This window comes from Mesitornis unicolor, unplaced genomic scaffold, assembly GCF_000695765.1.
Source record: "Mesitornis unicolor isolate BGI_N332 unplaced genomic scaffold, ASM69576v1 scaffold54231, whole genome shotgun sequence".
Classification (NCBI taxonomy): Eukaryota; Metazoa; Chordata; class Aves; order Mesitornithiformes; family Mesitornithidae; genus Mesitornis; species Mesitornis unicolor.
The window spans coordinates 8,998-28,671 of NW_010162851.1; the positions used below are offsets into that span (position 1 = coordinate 8,998).

General features: G+C 40.9%; 1 protein-coding gene across 1 annotated transcript in view; it reads left to right on the top strand.

Annotated features, from left to right (window-relative positions):
- The window catches only part of LOC104547878 (cytosolic purine 5'-nucleotidase), a gene marked incomplete at its 3' end in the record, with an annotated part of 36,881 nt that overhangs the window by 1,007 nt on the left and 16,200 nt on the right, over positions 1-19,674 (top strand). Inside the window, exon 2 of the mRNA XM_010193739.1 lies at positions 10,043-10,116. Coding sequence (XP_010192041.1) covers positions 10,043-10,116 — 74 coding nt within the window. The remainder of the gene's footprint in view (positions 1-10,042; positions 10,117-19,674) is intronic.

Below are 19,674 nucleotides of genomic sequence, written 5' to 3' on the forward strand. Positions count from 1 at the left end.
AGATCTGATAGAGAAACAGAAAAAGAAGTCAAGTTTCCCAACCTTATGCTTAAATGCCACATTGCATTTGTGATTCATATATAGTGGTATTCCTAAGGAAGTGTTTTGGAAGTGTTAGATGTATTTTGATTCTCCAAATGGAGTCTAATTAGAGAAAAACGCCTTAGCATCATATGATAGGCCATCTTCAAATATGCAAGCTGCAATGTCTGAGGCCAAGTGATGGATCCTGTGATGCATTTCTGGAGCTCTCCAATTTCCAGTGAATATGTTTGGGCACATGTCTTAAGTGGTGGCATTATCTGAGTCTCTCTGTGTCAGCTGGTTTGTCAGATATGGAAATGTCTAATGAATGTAATTATATATAGTACGTAAAAAGAGAAGGATTTTATAGCATTCCCTGGCAAAAAAATCTTCACCTTGCTGAAGTCATTGGCAGGTTTACCATTTTTGTCATAATTTTACCTATTACTTTAGTTGTGTTACTTCCAGTTTAGACTGATGGAAAGAAAGTCAGGGTAAGGTCTATTTATTTATTTTTCTAAATATTTCCCCAACATTTGTTATGGTTAGATGATGACAGTCTGCTAAATGTTGTACAAGATCGAAAGGCAGCAGTACTTGTCCTTAAGAGCTCACGCATTCAAGTTCTCATCATGTTTACCCTTACTCATGTAAGAAATCTTTAGTTTCAGAAAGAATTTCCTTATGGAAGATGAGAGTGCACTCATACAAAGGGAGTTCTCCCACTAAGAGCTGGACTCTGGTAGTCTACAATTAGTCTGTGATACAGTTTAAGTACCCCTTTTTAGAATCTGGAACTGTCTTATTCAAATCATATTGAGCAGAATTGGTGCTAGCACTTCCGATTTTAATGGCAAGCACAACATTGGATATGCATTAATGGGAGGCGCGTTTTTGTTTCGAAATTACTATCTTCTTCTAAAAAGAGATAGGAAGAGAATGAAAGAGAGGGAGGGAACAGCAGAGAATGAGAGAACCTGATGCCAAGACTGGAGTATAAATCTGTGCTATTAATGGCTTTGGTGTACCAGTTTCATAGGAATTATTTTGATAATCAAGTATTGTAAGAATCTGAAACAACCTCATTCCAGAGGCAGTGTTGTCAGATTTCTATCTCTGGCATTTTTGGTGATCTTAGTGTAAACAGATATGATGTTAGTTAAAAGGTAAGTGCAGACTTAACATGATAGAGTGAAACTGAAGTTATTTCCCCTTGCTGTTTTATATTATAGTTTTTAGTATTTTAATAACTGTTCAGATGTAGAATATGTGTGCTGGTCATAGCCATCGGTTCTAGGATGTACATTGGTTTCAGTGAGATCCAAGTATGCTCTGACTCTTGGGTATTGCTAAAGTACTGTCAATTTTGTGAAAAAGAGACAGAAGACAAGGCATTCATTGTCAACTTTATTTTCTTCTTTTCTCTTTCTCTGTTTTTCTTTCTCTTTCAGTCTCTTTCTTTTTTCTGTCTTTTCTTATTCTAGCAGCTAAAGAAAAAAAATTGAAAACATTGATCTTAAGTGACTTAGAAACAAAAGCAATAAAAAGAACATTTAATTAAAAAATATTAATTTCTTCTTATCTTAAAGCTGGTCCCAGTGATTTTAGGGGCCCAGTCTGAAAGGCTGGAGGAGCTTGGCAGCTGTGCAACGCTTAAAGATGAGCATAACTGGGGATAGCTTTTGACACCGATGTTGGAAGCCCAGTTGACTTTGAAGTCATTCATTGAGATTTTCTAAATGCTGCTGGTATGCTTGGTTCTCTGAAGTGAGAAATTTAAAAATCTTATTTCGCTGTTTGTTTATTTCATGCTTACTGCAATATCAGTAGAGATACCTGGGCCAATTGATTGAACTTTCTGGTTCTCATGAACTATGCCAGATTTGATATACTTGAATTATAAATGTTGAAGCAGCATAAAATAAGGGGGAAAGTTTCCAATCCAAGTAAAATAATTTACCTTAAGAAATAAAAATAATGTTCTTGTGGGCTTGAAACTTTAAAAAACTTTATTAAAAAGTAGCTCTGAAGATGCCACTGTAATAGTCATATTTTACTGTCATTGTTCATACCAGGAATGTGTTTTTTCAGGTGGTGTGCTTCTTATTGTATCAGACTTGATGGATGGATGTTCAACATATAACGTTGTTGGCAATAATCCCAGTTGAGACTGGTTTAACTGGCGTAATGCACACTGACTCACAGTATGATGACTACATCATAATCATGTCTGAGTGCCATAAGCAAGAATATTAAAAATCAAATATTTATAGCTGTTTTCCTCCTGAAAGTTTTGCTTGGTGTTTGGATCAGTTTGTATAGTTGCTTAAGAAATTAAGAGTATTGAGGTTATTGGTGAAGTAAGCAAAGCTTGCTGATATGAACACGTATGCTATGCTGTAGAGTTCAAGAGCCATAAAAGGAGCATCAAGAATCAGGAAAATCTGTATGGGAGGAGAAGCGGTGAGGTTTTATCTTCAGGGTATTTCTGATGACTTCAGCCGAGGCTTTCGGTGAGCTAGTGCTACTATCAGCCACAAACCTCATTATACAACATTGTTGGCGCCCATTGGAGGTGAGGTCTGAAGATGAATTAATATACAAGCTAGATGTTATTCATTCTCTAGCAGAGGTCACTGGTAAGAGGATACTGCATTACTGCGCTATTGACAACATACATTTAATTCGGAAATAAAATGGATGTGTAGCTGTTAGGTGGCTTTTCCTTCGTGTGTGTCGTTGTGAGGCCACCTCCCTCACGCACGGCTTGTTGACTTTTCCGGGTAGAGGATAATCACTAGGTCATTTGTTCTGGAGGAGTACTGTCATTTAACGTGATTGTAATTAGGCAAGAACTAGGTTGACTCTGAGCTACCAAATTGCCCTAGTGTCTATTTTTTAACTTGGAGTGAGCACTTCTAGGCACCCTCTGGATTATCTCACATAGCTCTTTAGGGTTTAAATAGCAACCACGTCTAGTTAAAGCAAATAATGGAAAAAGTTGGTGTTCTGTCCACTCTTGTCACTGACAGTTACCAAGATCCAGGAAACAGGTATTTGCATTTGCTTTTATTCTGTGGTTTTGGCTTAACAGGGCAGCAAGGCTGAGATGGCCTTTTTATTAAACATACAGACTTTAGGATGCTTTTAGCGTTTTGCATCAGAGTAATTTGAGACTTCTCATCCTGAACGTGGGGTTTCTGTTGTTGTTTTAGTTTTGTTTTCTCACTCTGTTGTTTACCGGCTAGCACAGGGGATGTGGCATCATGAGTCCTAATCCTAATTCTCCTGCTCACCGCTCCTAGAGTATTGAATAAGTTGCTTAAAAGTTTTGTACTTCAATTTGTTTTCAAAGCATCTTACGGTGGTAACATGAGTTAAATGATTTAAGCTGTCAATATATTCTGAGATCTGGTAAAAAAATGATCTATACTTTAATAATGACAAAGCAAAAGGTTTACCAATTGGTTGTTTTGATTTCTAGGGTTAAAGATGTATTTTAGTCTGTTTGAATTTATAAACTCTAGGCTATTCACTGCTAACCTTGTTTGTTCACTTTATTGATACTGGATCGTCAGTGACTGCAAACAGGTGGAAATGTTATATGAACTAGGCTACGAGACTTGAAACTGTTTATCTATTTGGGTAGCTGCATAGAAAGTCTTTTTTAAATGATCCTTTCATTGAGATGGCAAGTAAGAAAAATATATTTATGAGTCTGAAAATGCTCTTTTCGTCAGACACGTTCAAACAGGCCATGGGTGGTATGTTCATGTAGCTGTAAGGTAGCTCTTTAGGCACTGCTGGCTGTGCTCTGCCCTCACATATCTTTGTGCAGCCTCCTTGGGCTCGTGCGGTGCCATGTGTGTAGTGGAGGGCAGCATGTGGCTCTGTATTTATTTTGCTTTGGTGCTTTGGACATTGGAGAGAGGAGGGAGTGTTAAGGTGACAGAATGAGCGACCTTACGAGAAAGCAGAACACTTGCCAAATTAATAATAAAGAAATTACATTAAAAATGTCCCATGATCCCTAGCTTTAATAGTTTCACAGAGCAGACGGGTGTTATTTTGGGATGGAATCCATATGTGAACTTCTTGGCACTTTGCTGTTGCCTGGGAAGAAAACCCAAACAATGGAAACAGAAATGGCCACAGCTATCTCCTTCCATCTGATTCCTGGTGGATTTCAGAGTGAAGTGCTCATGGTTGTGTTTCTGGATAAAGCCTCATCAGACTTTTAAGTTACAGCCATAATCTAATTTTTCAGTTTTATGTCTGGAGCTTAAACACTATCTCTAAATATGATTACAAACATACTGACTGGTCAGAATATTCCTCTTTGGTTGAAGAGGGAGTAAAATGGAACTCTGAATATCAAACATTGTTAAATGGTTTGGTATATGATAATAAATGGAAGAGGCAAGAATTGGCAAAAGAATGATTACACTGGTTTTAGTAGTTTAAAGCAGTTTCTTTCTTATGCCCTTTAAAACAGGTACCAGAGAATCCAGCACTCAAAGACAAGACATTCTGATACATTTTAGTTTCTTCTTAAAGTCACTCATGTAATTTGTGCCAGATAAGTCAAGTCAGTGTGGGATTCATCTCAGCTCACTGCTGTTGATGGAAGTCACCTGTAACCAGACCCATAATGTCATGCAGTGAGACATTTCCAGCCACACAACATCTGGGGACTAGTTAGTAATACTGAGAACATACAGTTATCATAACAGTACTGCCATTTTTTTTCATTATTAGCCATTTTTAAAGAGGCTACAGGGAACTTGAATACGGGAGGCTATTAAAAGCTAATCCAGTTAGTTCCCTCTTGTTTCCTTTTAACTCTTCTTGCTTATTAAAACACGGAAGTTGTCCATAAAGTGCAGATTAACCAAAGTGCCTAAGCTTTGAGGAAGCAGGAATCTGAGCCTTCTGGCTAGTTAGTCTCTGTTTTGTGGCTGACTTTAGCCCAAGTGTCCCCCACAGTCTTTTTTTAAACACACGTGTAGATCATGCTTAGCCAGCTCCCACTGTGTGTTCCACTCAGCACTGCCGCAAATTTATTTGTATTTATTTAATTTCCAGTGAAACATGCTCTCCTAACAAAGAATACTTCTTGCAACAAGGTATTTCTGGACACGTTTGTAAAATCATTATAAAAATGCTCTGTTCCACAAACTTCGCCTCACAGTGTTCATTTACATTTTCTTGACGAGTTGTGAGCCATATGCCCAGTTGTATAATTCTGGTGTATTTTGTTTATTTTGTTGGTCATATTACAAGAATATTATACATGCAAATTTCATTCAGGGCACAGAGTGCTTTTGAGATTTTGTACGAATAAAAACATTTCTGCCTCTCTGCATGTGCTTCTTTCCTGTGTTACTCGAGAAGAGTTGGGATTTAGGGTCCTGCCTCAGAATTGATTGACAAGAACAGTAACAAAACTGAGATCAGTTCACTTGTAAAAATATAAAGGACTGTGAATTGCAGTGTTGAGGGTATCACAGCTCTGTGACTCCCTTTATGCGTGCTCAGCAGTTCCTTCTTCCTTGCTATTCAACACATTTTTCTCTTATCCAGCACAATTCGTAGAGCTCAAAGAGAAAATAAATACTGTCATCACTGAGAGCCTTCTGCTGTGGCCAAGCTGCAGCATTTAATATTTGAGGAAGAACTCATTAGGGAGGAAATATGCTTCATGATTGCCCTTAAACAGCTCCTCAAGCCCATTTCTCTAAAGGTGTGGGTCTATGCTAGGCTCAACCACCCCAATTCTGCTGCCTTCCCACTGCCAGCTGTGCCATGGGCTGGCTCAGGGAGCCGGTGGGGTTGGATTTGGTCCCTCAACCGGCTTCCCCACAAGCACCAGCGCCTCGGGCTCCTCCAGCCTCACTGCACAGGGGTGCTCCTCAAAGCAGAAATATAACAATTGCTGTTTCATCAGGAAGGAAAGACAAAGACAAGAGAAGGCAGTGTCCTATTGAGGGAGATGCTCTGGTTGCAGACAGGTGTGGAGCTGGGCAGTTGGGTTTAGGCAATACCCACCTCTGCCTCACAGCACGAGGAGTGGAGAGGGCGTCCTCACACTGTGCCTGCAGTTTGAGTTGTCCTGCTGCCCAGTGCTGTTAAATTTTTAGGTCAGCTTAATTTTTAACTCCACTGCTCCTAGTTAAAATCATTTTCTGAATGGAAAAAAAACAAAATCAGGGGAAGGGAAAGTGTAATTTCTTCTGATTCTGGCAAGTGGAAAAATGAATCTAGTTTAAAAATTCCTTACCTAAAAAAGTTGGGTGATTTTAGTTTTCTTCTTATCCTGTCTTTATCTCAACTATTTGTAATCTGGAAGCTGCTTTGATTTTTATTTATCTACACAAGCTGTAAAAATCTTGTACTCATACTTTCTTTTAGAGACCAAAGGATCTTTTCTCTCAGGAGGTTAGGGATCTTCGTGTTGTTTTTGCTGTATCATCATTAAAAACAGCACTCTTACCATTTCTCTCTGTACCATGTCTCCTGTGGAGGGAGACATTACATTTTTGTAGCCAACAGACACGTTTGACCAGTATTCTTGAAATTGGGCTGAGTGTGCCTTCAATTAGGATCCAAGCAGAGCTCTGAAACGGGCCAAGTCTCCGGCTTCTGAGAAGCACCTGGCTCTTCCCAGAAACCGTCATGGTGATTTAATCTCAGCTTTTATCTTTAGTTTCTAGGATACTGCAGATAGTTACTACTTTGAGTAAACCCCCTGAATTAAGCTGGTCAGCTTCTGGGGGTAAATATGTGTAAGTATCTACTTAGCCCCTTGTGTGTAGGGGGGCACCGTGCATGGGATATGTCTTCCTTTCTCAGGACTTAAAGTTGAGGTCCTGAGTGCCTACAGAATCTCCTACCCAATATCTAGCTGGGCCTTCACAGGAGAAGTGAAATTGGTTCCATTTTTTTTTGCCACTGTTTAATCTGCCCATTAATCTGCCAAGGCATATCCAAGTTTAAATTGATTAAAGTGTTCTCATTTCCTGTCCTGAACATGTTGTGTAATAGCCGCCTTTGGCTTTTTTAAATATTTGTTCTGTTTCACTCCAGCACTGGTGGGTGAAGTAATTACCATGTCAGATCAGTTGTAGGGTGCCTTGAAATCTGCCAGGCCCTCTGCACTGCTGGGGCACGATTACACCCTGCCATGTACAGTTGCTAGGTCATGGGCAATATTTATGAGTTGATGGAGGAAGAGAGATCTTCACCAGCTGTTACCAAGAGGGGGCTGCTATAGCAGTTTTCATGTTTCAGTCATAAGACTTATTTTGGAACAAAAGTATACTACTAGATGTTGTTCGTTTCATTGCCTTCAGTAAACTTTTCCAGATCTTCAGCATCAATGTGTGTTGGTTTGGTTTTAGTCCTGGGGTTCAGTTTGTAAATACTTTGAGAGCAAGCAATGAAAAAATGTTAGAGGCTTAGAGATCTTTCCACGGGTCCTGGTCAGTTTGGTGTCATCATCATCTAAGCACAGGCAGACTGGACTGGAAGAGATCTCTTGGGTCACGGCTCCCTTGTTTTCGCCTTTCACAGCCACTGTCGTATTACCCTTTTATAAGCGCATTCAGCTTCATCTCAGTGCTTGGGTTTTGTCCTCATTTGGGAAACTGCTCCTAATGTTGCAATTCTGAAACAGCCTTCTGAGCTTCTGTAAATTTCCTATTCCTGTCCTGTTCAGAAGAAAGGACAACCATGCTCTGGGGTCTAAGCCTAAAGGCAGGAACAAGATTGGACTCTGCAGGTTGGACAAAAACTGTTGCTAGCGTCTCCTGGAGGTACATTGCTCCTTCTTAAAGCTCTCTGCTTTCAGAAACAAACGACACAAACATGAGATCAGAAATCGTGTGCTTGAATTAGCTAATAAATAATCCTTCCTGACACCTGCAGTGACAGAACGTCATCATCTTCATTACACGAAGTATGAGACTCTGTTTAGTACCAAACAGCATTTCACATTGGCCTTTTGTAAATCAGAGCTATCTCGATGTTAAAAGACAAATAAACACAGATTCAAACTGCAAATTTGGGTAATTTGCTCCACCTACTCAAAAGCCAGCTATTTCAGGAGATAATTTTAGTGATTTACGATCTCGTCTCATATTTCCAAAAGGCACTTCTTTACAAGTTTCCATTTTTTCCCCCATAATTTCATTTGTTTAGGTAATACATAAATCTATCAGAAAAGAGCGTCATCTGTAACCTCCGAGGCCCCTCAGTGACAGGCCCCATTGTCAAAGGCAGGCATTTTGCCAGGAAACTGTGACTCCCAGAGCGAGTGTGCAAGGTTAGGGGGAAAGTATAGCATTGCCAGAGAAACTGTATTCCAAGTGGATTTGTGTGGAACAACAACGATATCCAGTGACTGGTTAAATTAGCCACAGATGTGTTTTCTGTAACGCTGTCCAAGGAGATACACAGCACTTTAAGGCTTGGTTCACACATAATGATCTTCTGAAGTCAAATCAGATCCAAGCAAAATTGCATCGGTGCTAGGGAAGCTTTAAAGGAATTGTGTAATATGATTCAGACAAGTAGATGAATCAGTCTGCTGCGAACTAAACAAGGAGCGCATCGGTGAGAGATGAGGTAAGGCAACTTGCATAGAAGTGCGATATTTTGGTGTTAGCAGTTTGCTGTTAAAATTCGAGCTGTGGTGAATTGGCACAGGCAGTTAAAGGGGCGCATTGTGCCGGCCACCTGCCTGCAGCGTGCGGAGGAGAATCTCCCAGAGGTTTTCTTCAGCTTTTCCGAGCGTACGAGTGCTTGGTGTTGCACTTGCCGTCTCCATTGCTGTCTCGCTGTCCCTGCGCCACTCCTCCTACGCGGCAGTGCTGCCGATTTCAGTTTTTAAGAGGATAATTACTCTGCTGAGGGCAGTGAACTTACTAAACATTTGGAGAATTTTCACATGCTGAAAGCAGAGTACAGGTCTGAGACTTTTCTCACACAGGAGAGTTTTGTCTCGGCATCCCAGCTCAAGCAATGCGTGGGGTTTCTGTCCGGGATCAGTGCTGAGGAGCTCAGCTTCATCCTGCATCCAAGTTCTGACTCCTAAAGTTCAGACAAGACAGGCGGTGGAGAGAAGTCCTGCTCAGTTACAGATCTGCTTTATGGTTTAAAGTTCTGGGGAAATATAAGCAGCTTAGTTACTGTTCTAGTTGGAACAGGAGGCAAGAAAAGCTTTAGTTGTATTCTCTGACCTACTTCTTTACCACGTTATTTACTTGAAGTAAATTGAATATGGTGTATTAAACTGTTGTCATCAAAAAGGGCTTGCAAGTATTCAGCTTAGATTCTCATTGCAACAAGCATTAATAGTAAAAGTGGAATTTAAAAACCAGCAATTTTGTTGAGGAGTTGCAGGATAAATAAAAAAAAAAATCACAATAGAAATAACATATTCTTGTGGATGAAAATTTTTCTTAGCTGCTGTTTTTCAGAGTTTTATTAAATGTTTTTAATGCTATTGATGCAAATATGGAAATGAGTCTGTGTAGATTTGCTTTGAGTTTCCAGATAACAGTTCCAGTTAGTGTGTATTTATTCACAGAAATGTTATTTTCTTTTCGTTTGCTTGTTACCTCTTTGTAATAATTGGTTATAATCAAGCAATTTGTATTGCTTGCCATCCTCTGCTTCCAGTTTCCTCTCACTTGAGCTCTGAATTCTGCTTCAGGAGATTTTGCACTTCTATTCTTAGGAATTTTTGCAGGTCACATGCAAAGCCGTGTGTGTGTGTGCATGCATGCGTGTATGTCTTTAGACAGCGTACCAATAATTAGAATAACCCTGCAAAGTCATGGCTTTGCTTCAGGAGAACTCATTGCAGAAAATAAAACATGCCTTCATTTTCAGGTATATTTTCTGATTTTGACCTAAGAAAGCCAGACATCCTACAGCAGGCAGAATATGTTTGTTCTAAAATGTGATTATTTTGAAAATACTCATAGCTGTGGCATTATTTTTTCTCTCTTTGCAGGGTCTTCGTAAACAGAAGTTTAGCCATGGAAAAGATAAAGTGTTTTGGTTTTGATATGGATTATACACTTGCTGGTGAGTATCTTGAATTTTTTTGTCCTTGACTTAGTTTGGAATATTGCCTCTTGCTGAGACAAAACCAGAAATTGCTTGGGCTACTCCAGTTAGCAGGCGCTTCTGTTAGCAAATATATCATTCACTATATATCATTCACTATTCACACTTTCATTTTAGATGGGTCTCTTAAATTTGTTATCTGCAAGCTATATTTGATCACAAGTGTAGCTGTAGTACAGTGTCAAGTCATTAGGGGTGTCAAGGAAACCAAAGCTTAATAAGTATAATTGCTTCCTTAGATTCCGCTATATTTTGATATTGCCCCTGGTGCAAGCTTGGCTTTGAATAAGATTTCTTCTATCCTTGGTGCATGTGGAAGGCTACATCTTCGGCTAGCAGGGCCCTTTTTTAATAGGTTTTCCTCTTTCCCACTCCCCCGTTGGCCACATCAGTGACGCGTTTTGAGAAGGCAGGGGGAGCATTTTGTGTCAGCTGAACAAGTTAATTTAGAAAGCTTTGCCCTTTCATTATGGCAGATGGGCTTTGGGAGGTTGCATAAGACCTTTTAGTTTCATAAAATTTTTTGCATGGCTTCTCAATCTTTCAGATACAACAGACTGTCAACTTCTCTGAGACTTTCGATGAAGGGGGGGGTAAAGTTACCATTTTCTACATAGTCAGACTTACATGGTGTTATGCATTTTAAGGAACGAAAAGATAAAAAGCCCACTTCCACTTTCCTAGGTTATGGTATCATACAGGTTGTAACTGAGAATGTCACGTACAATCCTGCCTTTCTTCTCGTTCCCACTTCCAAGGCTGTGAATAAAACGTTCCTACCACCCTTGATATTTCAACTTGGAATTGTTGTGAATATAAACAGAGAAAAGATGAGGTAGAGTGTCAGGGTCACCTAATAATAGGTTAATGTAGTATGTCAACTATGGTCATCTAGTTACTGTGTCCACTGAGAAGAAATGAGAGATGAGTGGTGTTGGTAGGGACAGTGTGGGGGTCACAGGAGCTGGGGTTAGTGGTGAAGCAAAGGGCAGGAAGGTTTCCATGTGCTCGTGGTTCAACTCAGTGCTGCAAGGAGCAGTTCTGGAGGCTGTGACAGATAATTGCAGTTTACATTTAGGTCACTTGCTTTTGTTCTTTTAAGCAGTTATCCATGAGGCAGTAGTTATATATAAAAGGTTTAGTTGTTCAACACGTTATTTATACCTCTGTTTAAAGTTCCTGCCACTTTTTAAGTCATGAACTGTACTGTTGTTAATCTGTGCTGGATCTGGCTGCAAGCGCGTGCTTTCGGTGTTTGTGTTCCCCAGCTGTGACAGCCTTGTGGCAGTACTTTTAAGGAGTGCAGAACAGTTGGTCAGGAACAAATACTTTAAAAACAAAAAGGTTATGGATTTCACTTCCGTAACGATAGAACAACTTCTGTGCCTTTTGCAAACTGACGGCATTTCCCAAGGCCTCGTGTGATCCCAGTGGGGCTGGCATGGAGCATGAAGCGTGTTGCTAACTTTCATCCTGACAGAAGGAGAGCTTCAGCACTATCCTCACTCCTCCGACTGTTCATTTTACTCAAGTGTTGCTTGTTCCTGTAAACACAGAGCGAATGTGTCATTATCCACAAAATGATGCTTGGTTTGATGAGAAGTAAAAATGTGAATGTTTCGAGCATCCTAAAGCAGTTCCCAGGGACACGGAAACCTGGGCCTTCCAAGACTGGAAGATCAGAGTGCTACAGTTAAGCAGGCAAAGTCAGTGCATTCAGGGGAGTTGAGTGACAAAGTATGGTGCAGAAAAAGAAATGAGATGTGGTCCAGGCAGTAAAGTGGAAATCTGGACCGCTCTTGGGTCTGCTGTCCTATGACTTCTTCGGTGGTACCACAGAGATAGCATTTGCAGACCATTTTAGTTGTGAGAATGTATTTAGGTTGGAAAGCCTTTTGCAGATGAAAAGCATTATGCCTGGTAAGTACTATTTCCCTTTTTTGGACTCGACTGGGAAATTAACATATAAAATTACCTGTTTGTTTTCTAGTGTCTCAGAGTCATCCTTTCTTCTCCATGCAGGTTTTTGTTATCTGACCATTATTTGCTACATATAACTGTCGCACACAAGAAAAATAACTTATTCATTGCAGGGACTTTAAAGAATCTAGTGTTAGAATGTGATTATAATTATAATTAATTAATTGGAAATTATAATGAAGAAGTGGGGCAGTGAAGTATTACATTAGTATGTTGTAGTGCCTTCATTAGAGCCTGTTGTGTTTTCTGTCTGGACATGTTATCCCTTACATGCTTTTTCACATGGACATGCTACTGAAACAAGAAAAAAACAATATTAAAAGCCTGTTTATCTGTAATTTAACATCTGGAAATAGTATCTGCATAGCAGATGATGCATGCTGAGCAGAAGCCTTTTGGAGGCCATTCAAGACATGTAAATAGACCAAGGAAGAAGGGAAGCATCTCCAGTGTCATCAGCTCCTCGTCTAGTTTTTCTGCATTTGTACTTTCAGACATTGCTAAGTCGCTTTTCTGTAAAGTTGTTTAAAAATATCCCCAGTACAATCTTCATATTCAGTGAGTGAAGGAGTCAGAGCCATTAACGATGCAACATCCTTTCCCCACTCTGTTGTGAATCTTCGCATCAGGAATAAACTGCTGCCATTCATCCCATGGCTGACAGTCGTACACTTTGACATCTCAGAAGAGTGATTATTTTGGAACAATTCAAATTTCCTGTCTTGTGAAGAGGAGGCTGTGGTGTCAGTAAAAGAAAACACATTGTCACTCTTCTCTCTTTCTTCTTCCCAAATCAGTGGCCACTCGTAGCACCAAAAATCTTGCTCAGGAGGTGGTTCAGTACCAGAGAAGTCAGAATCACTTGACTTATTTTGAACTTTAGAAGCTTAAGGCAGTTTCGGTCTTGTAGTTTATGAGTTTAAGGACACAAACCTACTTAAAATAACACTGTTTTCTTTCTAGAATAAATTAATTTTGGTAGGAGCGTGGCATTTCCATTTTGAAGTATAATGTAACAGCTACTACACGCATGCTGCAGTGATCATGTGTTTTACTACTAGCATGACTGAGAATGTCAGCTTGCCAACTGACAGCAGTTTTACTATCATCATGTTACACTGCACATAAAATATGATTCCACACATTTGTTTTATAGGGTGGTGTTTCTGAACCTTATTAATTTAAAGGACTACTTAACTCAGAAATGAAAAGAAATTCAAGGCTGCCTGAGACAGCATTGCCACAATGGGTTTGTTTGCTGTCAAGTCAAAATTAGGTTAAACTTTGAGTTCTTGTTAATAACTTCTATGTTCTCTCATTGTGTTTGTCTCTTTCCTTGCATAGGATTGAGAAACACTGTTAATGGGTGGGTTGGGCACACAAAGTTTTGTTATCTGGAGGAAATGAGCCTGCAGATTTTAGCCTCCTCTTCTGAGAAATTATGGATGTTAAATTGCTGAATTTTTTAGCCACTGTGGTTACAGCTAGAATTAATTTGACTGCTAGGAGCTGAAATAAAATGAAAGCAAATTGAAATACCTCTCACAGGATTTAGATTCCTTGTTTTCAAGGAATGCTCTTGCATCCTCATGGGTTGAATGAGGTCTCCTACAAGTATGGAAACTCCCAAGTCTCCCTAGGTTTATATGCTAATACTAGAGGCTCAGAAATCGGTGTTGTGTATGAAGCTGTCTGTCCCCTTCCTGTTCAATGTTTGGTTAGGGAATTAGTGTTAGGAAATCACATTTAGTACATAAAATAATGTTTCTTTTAAGCTGGGTGTTACTGGGAGGCAAGTCGAAGGAGCAGGAAGCACAGCAGGGTTTGTCTGTGGTTTGTGTGCGTAGTTAAATAGTTGCTGCTTAAAATCTTGGCGGGCTTGGTGCAAGAGTCATCAGCTGCTTCAGCCCTTGCTGTTAGCAGAGGTTAAGACAGGTTTCTGTCATGTTACGCAGCCGTGGCCTCAGCAGCCCTTGGTTCTCTGCCGCTGACCGTGCTGCCTGCCAGCCAGGGAGCGAGGCCTGTGCCTGTTCCTGGGGGCTCCCTTGCTCCTTGGGAAGCGACAGTGTTATACCAGGAGCTGCAAATACCCGTGAAGGGCTGCATTTGAGAATGGAGAGTTTTTGGAAAATTCCTGTTCAAATTCCGAAGTTAGAGAGGTTTGAGGGTTCTGTTTGCATTTTTGTTTGCTAAATATAGCAAATAGTAGTTTCTTTTATTATCTGAGTGATTCATCTCTGCTTATTCATTCTGACTGCCCAGAAGATGAGGAGTCAGTAACAATTCTTGTCTGCTTTCCTGTTTCTCTCATACTGTCAAAACTGCCCATGCTTTGGTAAAGGAAAATGTTGCACATAATCCAAAAGGTTCACAGCCTTCTCTGTTTTGTGTTCACTGCAGACTGCAGGAAGAAAGGTAAAGGTGTATCAGCAGAGGGTCTTCACTGCCACGCTCACCTGAGACTAGGAGCTGGTGAGGCCTGTTGGAAATGCAGCAGAGAGAGATTGGTTCCACTCAGCATTTTATTTGGCTGCTTCCTTCTCAGTGTGAGCTACACTTCTGATTAGTAGGTCTGGATCCAAGTAATGCAGGAGGCCTTGGCATTCCTAGGTCCTAAATGGGACAGTTTGCACAATGAGGTGATGGATAGACATCCCCTGACAGGAGCAGGGCTGAAGCAGTGGGGGTCTCAAACTGGCTGTAATTTCACACTGGGCCATTGGCAGATGGAGAGGGAATTAGTAAGAATTACAAACTCAATTGTGCTTGAAAAGATTCCTCTGTGACTACTCTCCTTCTTCAAAAGTTACGGCCTTGCTGAAAGTTGTATCTTCTGTCTCTGAGGTAGATAAGATGTAGTATCAGTAGGCAGGATGCTTTCATTTGGAATGCTTTTCCTGTACCTAAATCACTGGTGCTTCCCCGTTCTCCAGGAATCAATAATAAAATCATCATTGGCTGCTGAAAACGGTTTCAGTAAAAAAGAAGGGGAAATGAGGCTTGAAAAATACTGGCTTTACTGTGTGCAAATATGATTAATACAACATAATCTGATTGGAATATAGCTTGTGCCCTGAAAACATTGCCAACTTAATGCCAAGATTCAGTGCTCTGCAAAGATATTATTGCCAAATTGCTTATGCTTTCAGCTGCAGCACTTCCCTCCTCATCACATGGGAAAAGGCATGGGAAGGACAGCTTTAGTCATGCCCAACTTACTCCAAAATGCAGCATGCATAAACAGATTTTGCCCCTTCCTCAAGTAGGTGTTTGTGCCTAAGCCATCCGTGCAGTTTGAAGAAGGGATTTTTTTCACACCCACATCTTATTTTTGAAATGTTTTTCTTTATCTGTTGACTCAACCAGAAGGTAGGATTGGCTTGCTGCGTGTGATCTGCGAGAAAAGGTGACGGCTGAAGGGAGAAATTGGTTCTTCAATCAGTCTACTGTTTTTCTGTAACTGAGTTGTATCAGTTCTCTGTGTTTTGGTTTCCACAACTGAGAAATGGGCCGAATGAATTTGTGCCTTGTATAAAATTTTCTGGATTTCACAGATGAAAAACAAAGTATAAACGTGGGAGTTTTATACATGAAAGATTGGACTGAATACTTTAAAAAGCTGCTGAGTTTGTAATGTAAGCAACTACAAAGAAATATTTGTTCTTCTGTTCAGATACTGTTATTGTCTGTTTATTGGTATTTATAAGGTAAAGGTTTGTCTTTAGTTTTGTCATAATGAAAGGACTACAGGCTTTCAGGCTTTTTTGAGGAGATACTGAGCAGTTCTGCTTCTTTCCCAGATCTCTGGATTATACAGTCCTTTGTGTCATACAGGAATAGTGTAGTGGCTATGGGAGAGGAATTGGTGGATGTGACAACAGGGGTCTTCAAACTGTCGTAGCAGAAAATGAGAGATGCCTTGGCTATTGCACATCTGCTGTCTGTGTCTCCACATTTGCACGTTTCCAGTTTAACAGGTGCAGATTTTGCAGATTTCAGAGGCTGGTTTAGCCATTAGAATTTTAAAGCTAAAGGCAGATGGAGAAGCTGAATGGTTCCTAGCATGCTTTGAGCTGGATGATTTTTTAAGTACCAGTGAAGCACTGGAGTGGTTGTTGTCCCTGTGCTCTTTGCGTGGCTGTTCTTCTGAGTTTGCCCATTTAAAGCTGTGCAATGAGCAATCCGAGGTCTGGAGCTGCGGGATCTCACAAGCTGGCACTGGGAAGGAGTGGGGACAGCATGTGTTGCCTGCTCTGTCCCACTAAATCACCGCCTGGCAAACCGCTAATCTGCTGTCTGTGGATTCCTGAAGAATCAGAGCGTGAGACTGAAGCTGCTGAAAGAACAACTCTTCACAGTGTAAGGAAGTTTCAAAAGCTGCTGTATTCTGTTCTCTTGCGCTTAAAAACATCAGAATAACACCAAGCTGGGTCAGCAGGCTGTCAGTATACCAATGTCCAGTCCTTGTCTTTGCCAGACAGATGGAAATATGGAGGTATTTTTCACTCTAAGAGACCCCCTTATCTAGTAATCTTAATACCACAACAGAAGTACTATTAAGTTGCAGATACCCTTGTGATGACACGAACAGCTCACTCTGTAGGAGGAACCAAAGCTGAGAGCACAGAAGGCTTTAGCTCTGAGATCACATGTCTGCTGTTAACTTTGTGAATGCCTTATTTTAGCACACTACAGAAAAACTTATCTATGTGGCTTACAGACAGCATGGGCTCTGGTGCTGCATATGAGCCCAGGTGCACACTGTTAAACAAATGTGTAGCTTTTGAGCTTTACGCTCTTAGGTGAATATGGAGAGAAACAAGAAGCTGGATCTGTTTGGACACTGACACACCTGAATAATGCCTCAGATATAGTGTGTAAATGGCTACTGTTCCTTTAAGTAATTTTATTTCTAGATGCTAGCAAATTATGTTTGAACGTGAAGCCCATGCAACTACTTCTTCCCTGTTAAGAAGTCTTCATTGAAGAACTAAGCTCGTATTTTGGCACAGTGGTTTGTTTCCATGGAAATGCAGGGATATTTCCAGTATGGGATTATGAATCCCAGTGGGCTATATCTGAGAGAGGTAAATTGTGAAGGCCACTTGTTAAGCAAAAAAAAGATTCTCTTGTGTCAGAGAAACTGTAAAAAATTCCCATAAAAGAACAGGTGACTGTGTTATCATCTTTAAAATATTATTCAGGTGCAAAGGAATGTTATGCCAACTATTAAAATAGACAAACTGAAGTTTCCTTGAAATGCAGAGTCTGTCTGAATTGCTTCTCTCAACATGCAAAATGTGACCTCAGTGCTGCTGCTCTTACCTCAAGCCATGCATTTTTATTCAGCAGAAGAAATCTTTCCAACGCTGAGCTCTGTTTTGCCAGCCTCTGAGGCATATCCAAACAGCCCGAATCTTTGTTACATCGAAGGCAACAAAGTGCAGCAGCAGAAAGCTAAAAATATCTGGAATTTACCGAAAGCACTAATAAGCCTGCTTTGGGAAGAGTTAAAGCTGATGATACTTGACAACACTTTTTTTTACGAAAACCAGTAAAAGCGGAGCACTAAAAACAACCTGAAGTGTAGAGATCCAGCAACTCAGAGCCAAGCTGAACATACAATACTTTGTCAGTCCTTGAAGCAACAACAAATCCTGTCTTTACAGATCCTTTTAGCATGCAGGGTGGGAGAACAGGAGCTGATACGGTTCCAGGTTAGAGGTTTTAGAGCTGAAAGCTGTGCTGTGCACTTGGGGATGTTTGCAGGAGCATTAGAGGTAAGGAATTTTCCATCGCTCTTAGGCTGCAGAGTCGGTGCATCGCTGCTTTATGGGCTCTGCTGCAGCTGGGGACTGCAGAGCCCTTGGTGCTTCTCTATAGGTGTCTGCTGGTTTCCACACAGCAACCTGGATTTGGCATTGCTGGAAAAGGGTGCTGGGGAGCCACTGAGCCTCAGACCCAAAAAATTCAGCTCTCTGATGATTAGTGACTCTTGCCTTGCTTCCTGTTGTCAGGTTTACTGTCAAAAACATCTGTGGCCACAAGAAGCTTAGTGCAAGATCTGGCTGTTCATGCACAGCAGAGCAGCTTGTGTGTTAAGCATATGAAAATATCCTGGGATGCACCTGGAGGTTTTGTCAAGGTCTTGTTTGCTGATCACTACAAATACATAATTTCAAGCTGAAATAGAAAAGGTAGATTAAATATTGAAATGTGCTTAAAGCTCAGCTTTATCTTACTGCACAGAACACTTCTGTTTCTTTGGGTAGATGAAAATTATGATCAATATGGCAGCAGTTTCTTCTTATTTCAGATTGGAAAAAATGGAGTGAATTCAAAGAAATAAAACATACTGTTGCTACCCATTTTGTTTGTTTGGTACTATGAAAACTCAGTTTAAATATAGGCTGAAGTACTGCAATTCTGCTTTGCATAATACAGGGCATTTTTATTTCTGGTCTAGTGGTTAAAATGAAAACCCAGGACTCAAGAGGACTGGGGGCTGTTCCTGGCTGTTTTTCAACTTGTTTTGACCGTAGACAAATCCTTTATGGTCACAGTTCAGCCGAGTCCATAAACAAATGGCGAGTCAGTGATTCACCGCGTTCCTAACTGAAAACATATGAGTTGTCCCATGGGTTTCATTTGGGATTTCTTGCGGTTACAATTAGGCACGTTCACCACTTCGTCAGTTTGTTTACAGGTACTGAGCTCCCAACTCGGCACAGCAAAAACGTGCACGAGTGCATTGCCCTGCACGCAGGGAGGCACATAGCAGGCTTGCATTTACAGAGGCAGAAATGAACCCGAACCAGTGCTGTAAGCAACCAGGGCTTTAAACGGGAGTTTCCATTTTTCCCTTCACGTTCAGCAAGGATGCTGTGAAGTGAAATGTGTGCAGCAGCCGTGGCAGAAGTTGAGGTAACACTTGATGGGCCTCTGGAAACAGAAATGCAAGGCAAGGGGAGCTGGAGGTCTGTGCTTCCCCACTCCTGGGATTGTCAGGCCAGCTGAGTGTGTTTATACGCGGGCTCCCGCAGTACAGGCACCTCTGCGGGGTCTCCAGTTCTCATGGAATAGAAAATCCTCTGCTGTGTTTCCAGTGCAGTGGCTGTGCCCTGCCAGGCTGTGTGAGCCAGGAGTGAGTCTGGTCTCCTGTCAGAGCTGAGCAGTCTGACTCGGCTGTCAAAACCAAGGGGAAGCTAACACCCAGGTGTGAAACTTAAACACGACATTTCAGATTCCTTCCTGTGTAAGTAATGAATTATTTTAACACAGAGCCGTGTAGCTTGAAATGTTACCGTTTCCCTTTCGTTATGTTTCAGTGGCAATGCCTGACAGGAGCTCCCCTGGTTAGAAAAGACCCCATAACACAGAAGCTGAAATCATTAGTGTTCTAAAGCATAAATCCTCTTCTTTTCTAATTATACATGAGAACCAGCATTGCTCTGTAACGGTTTGTGAAGATACCCTGAAAGGTGGGTCCATATATAGAGGTCAGATAGCATCTTCACTACCTGGTTACTTCTGGGG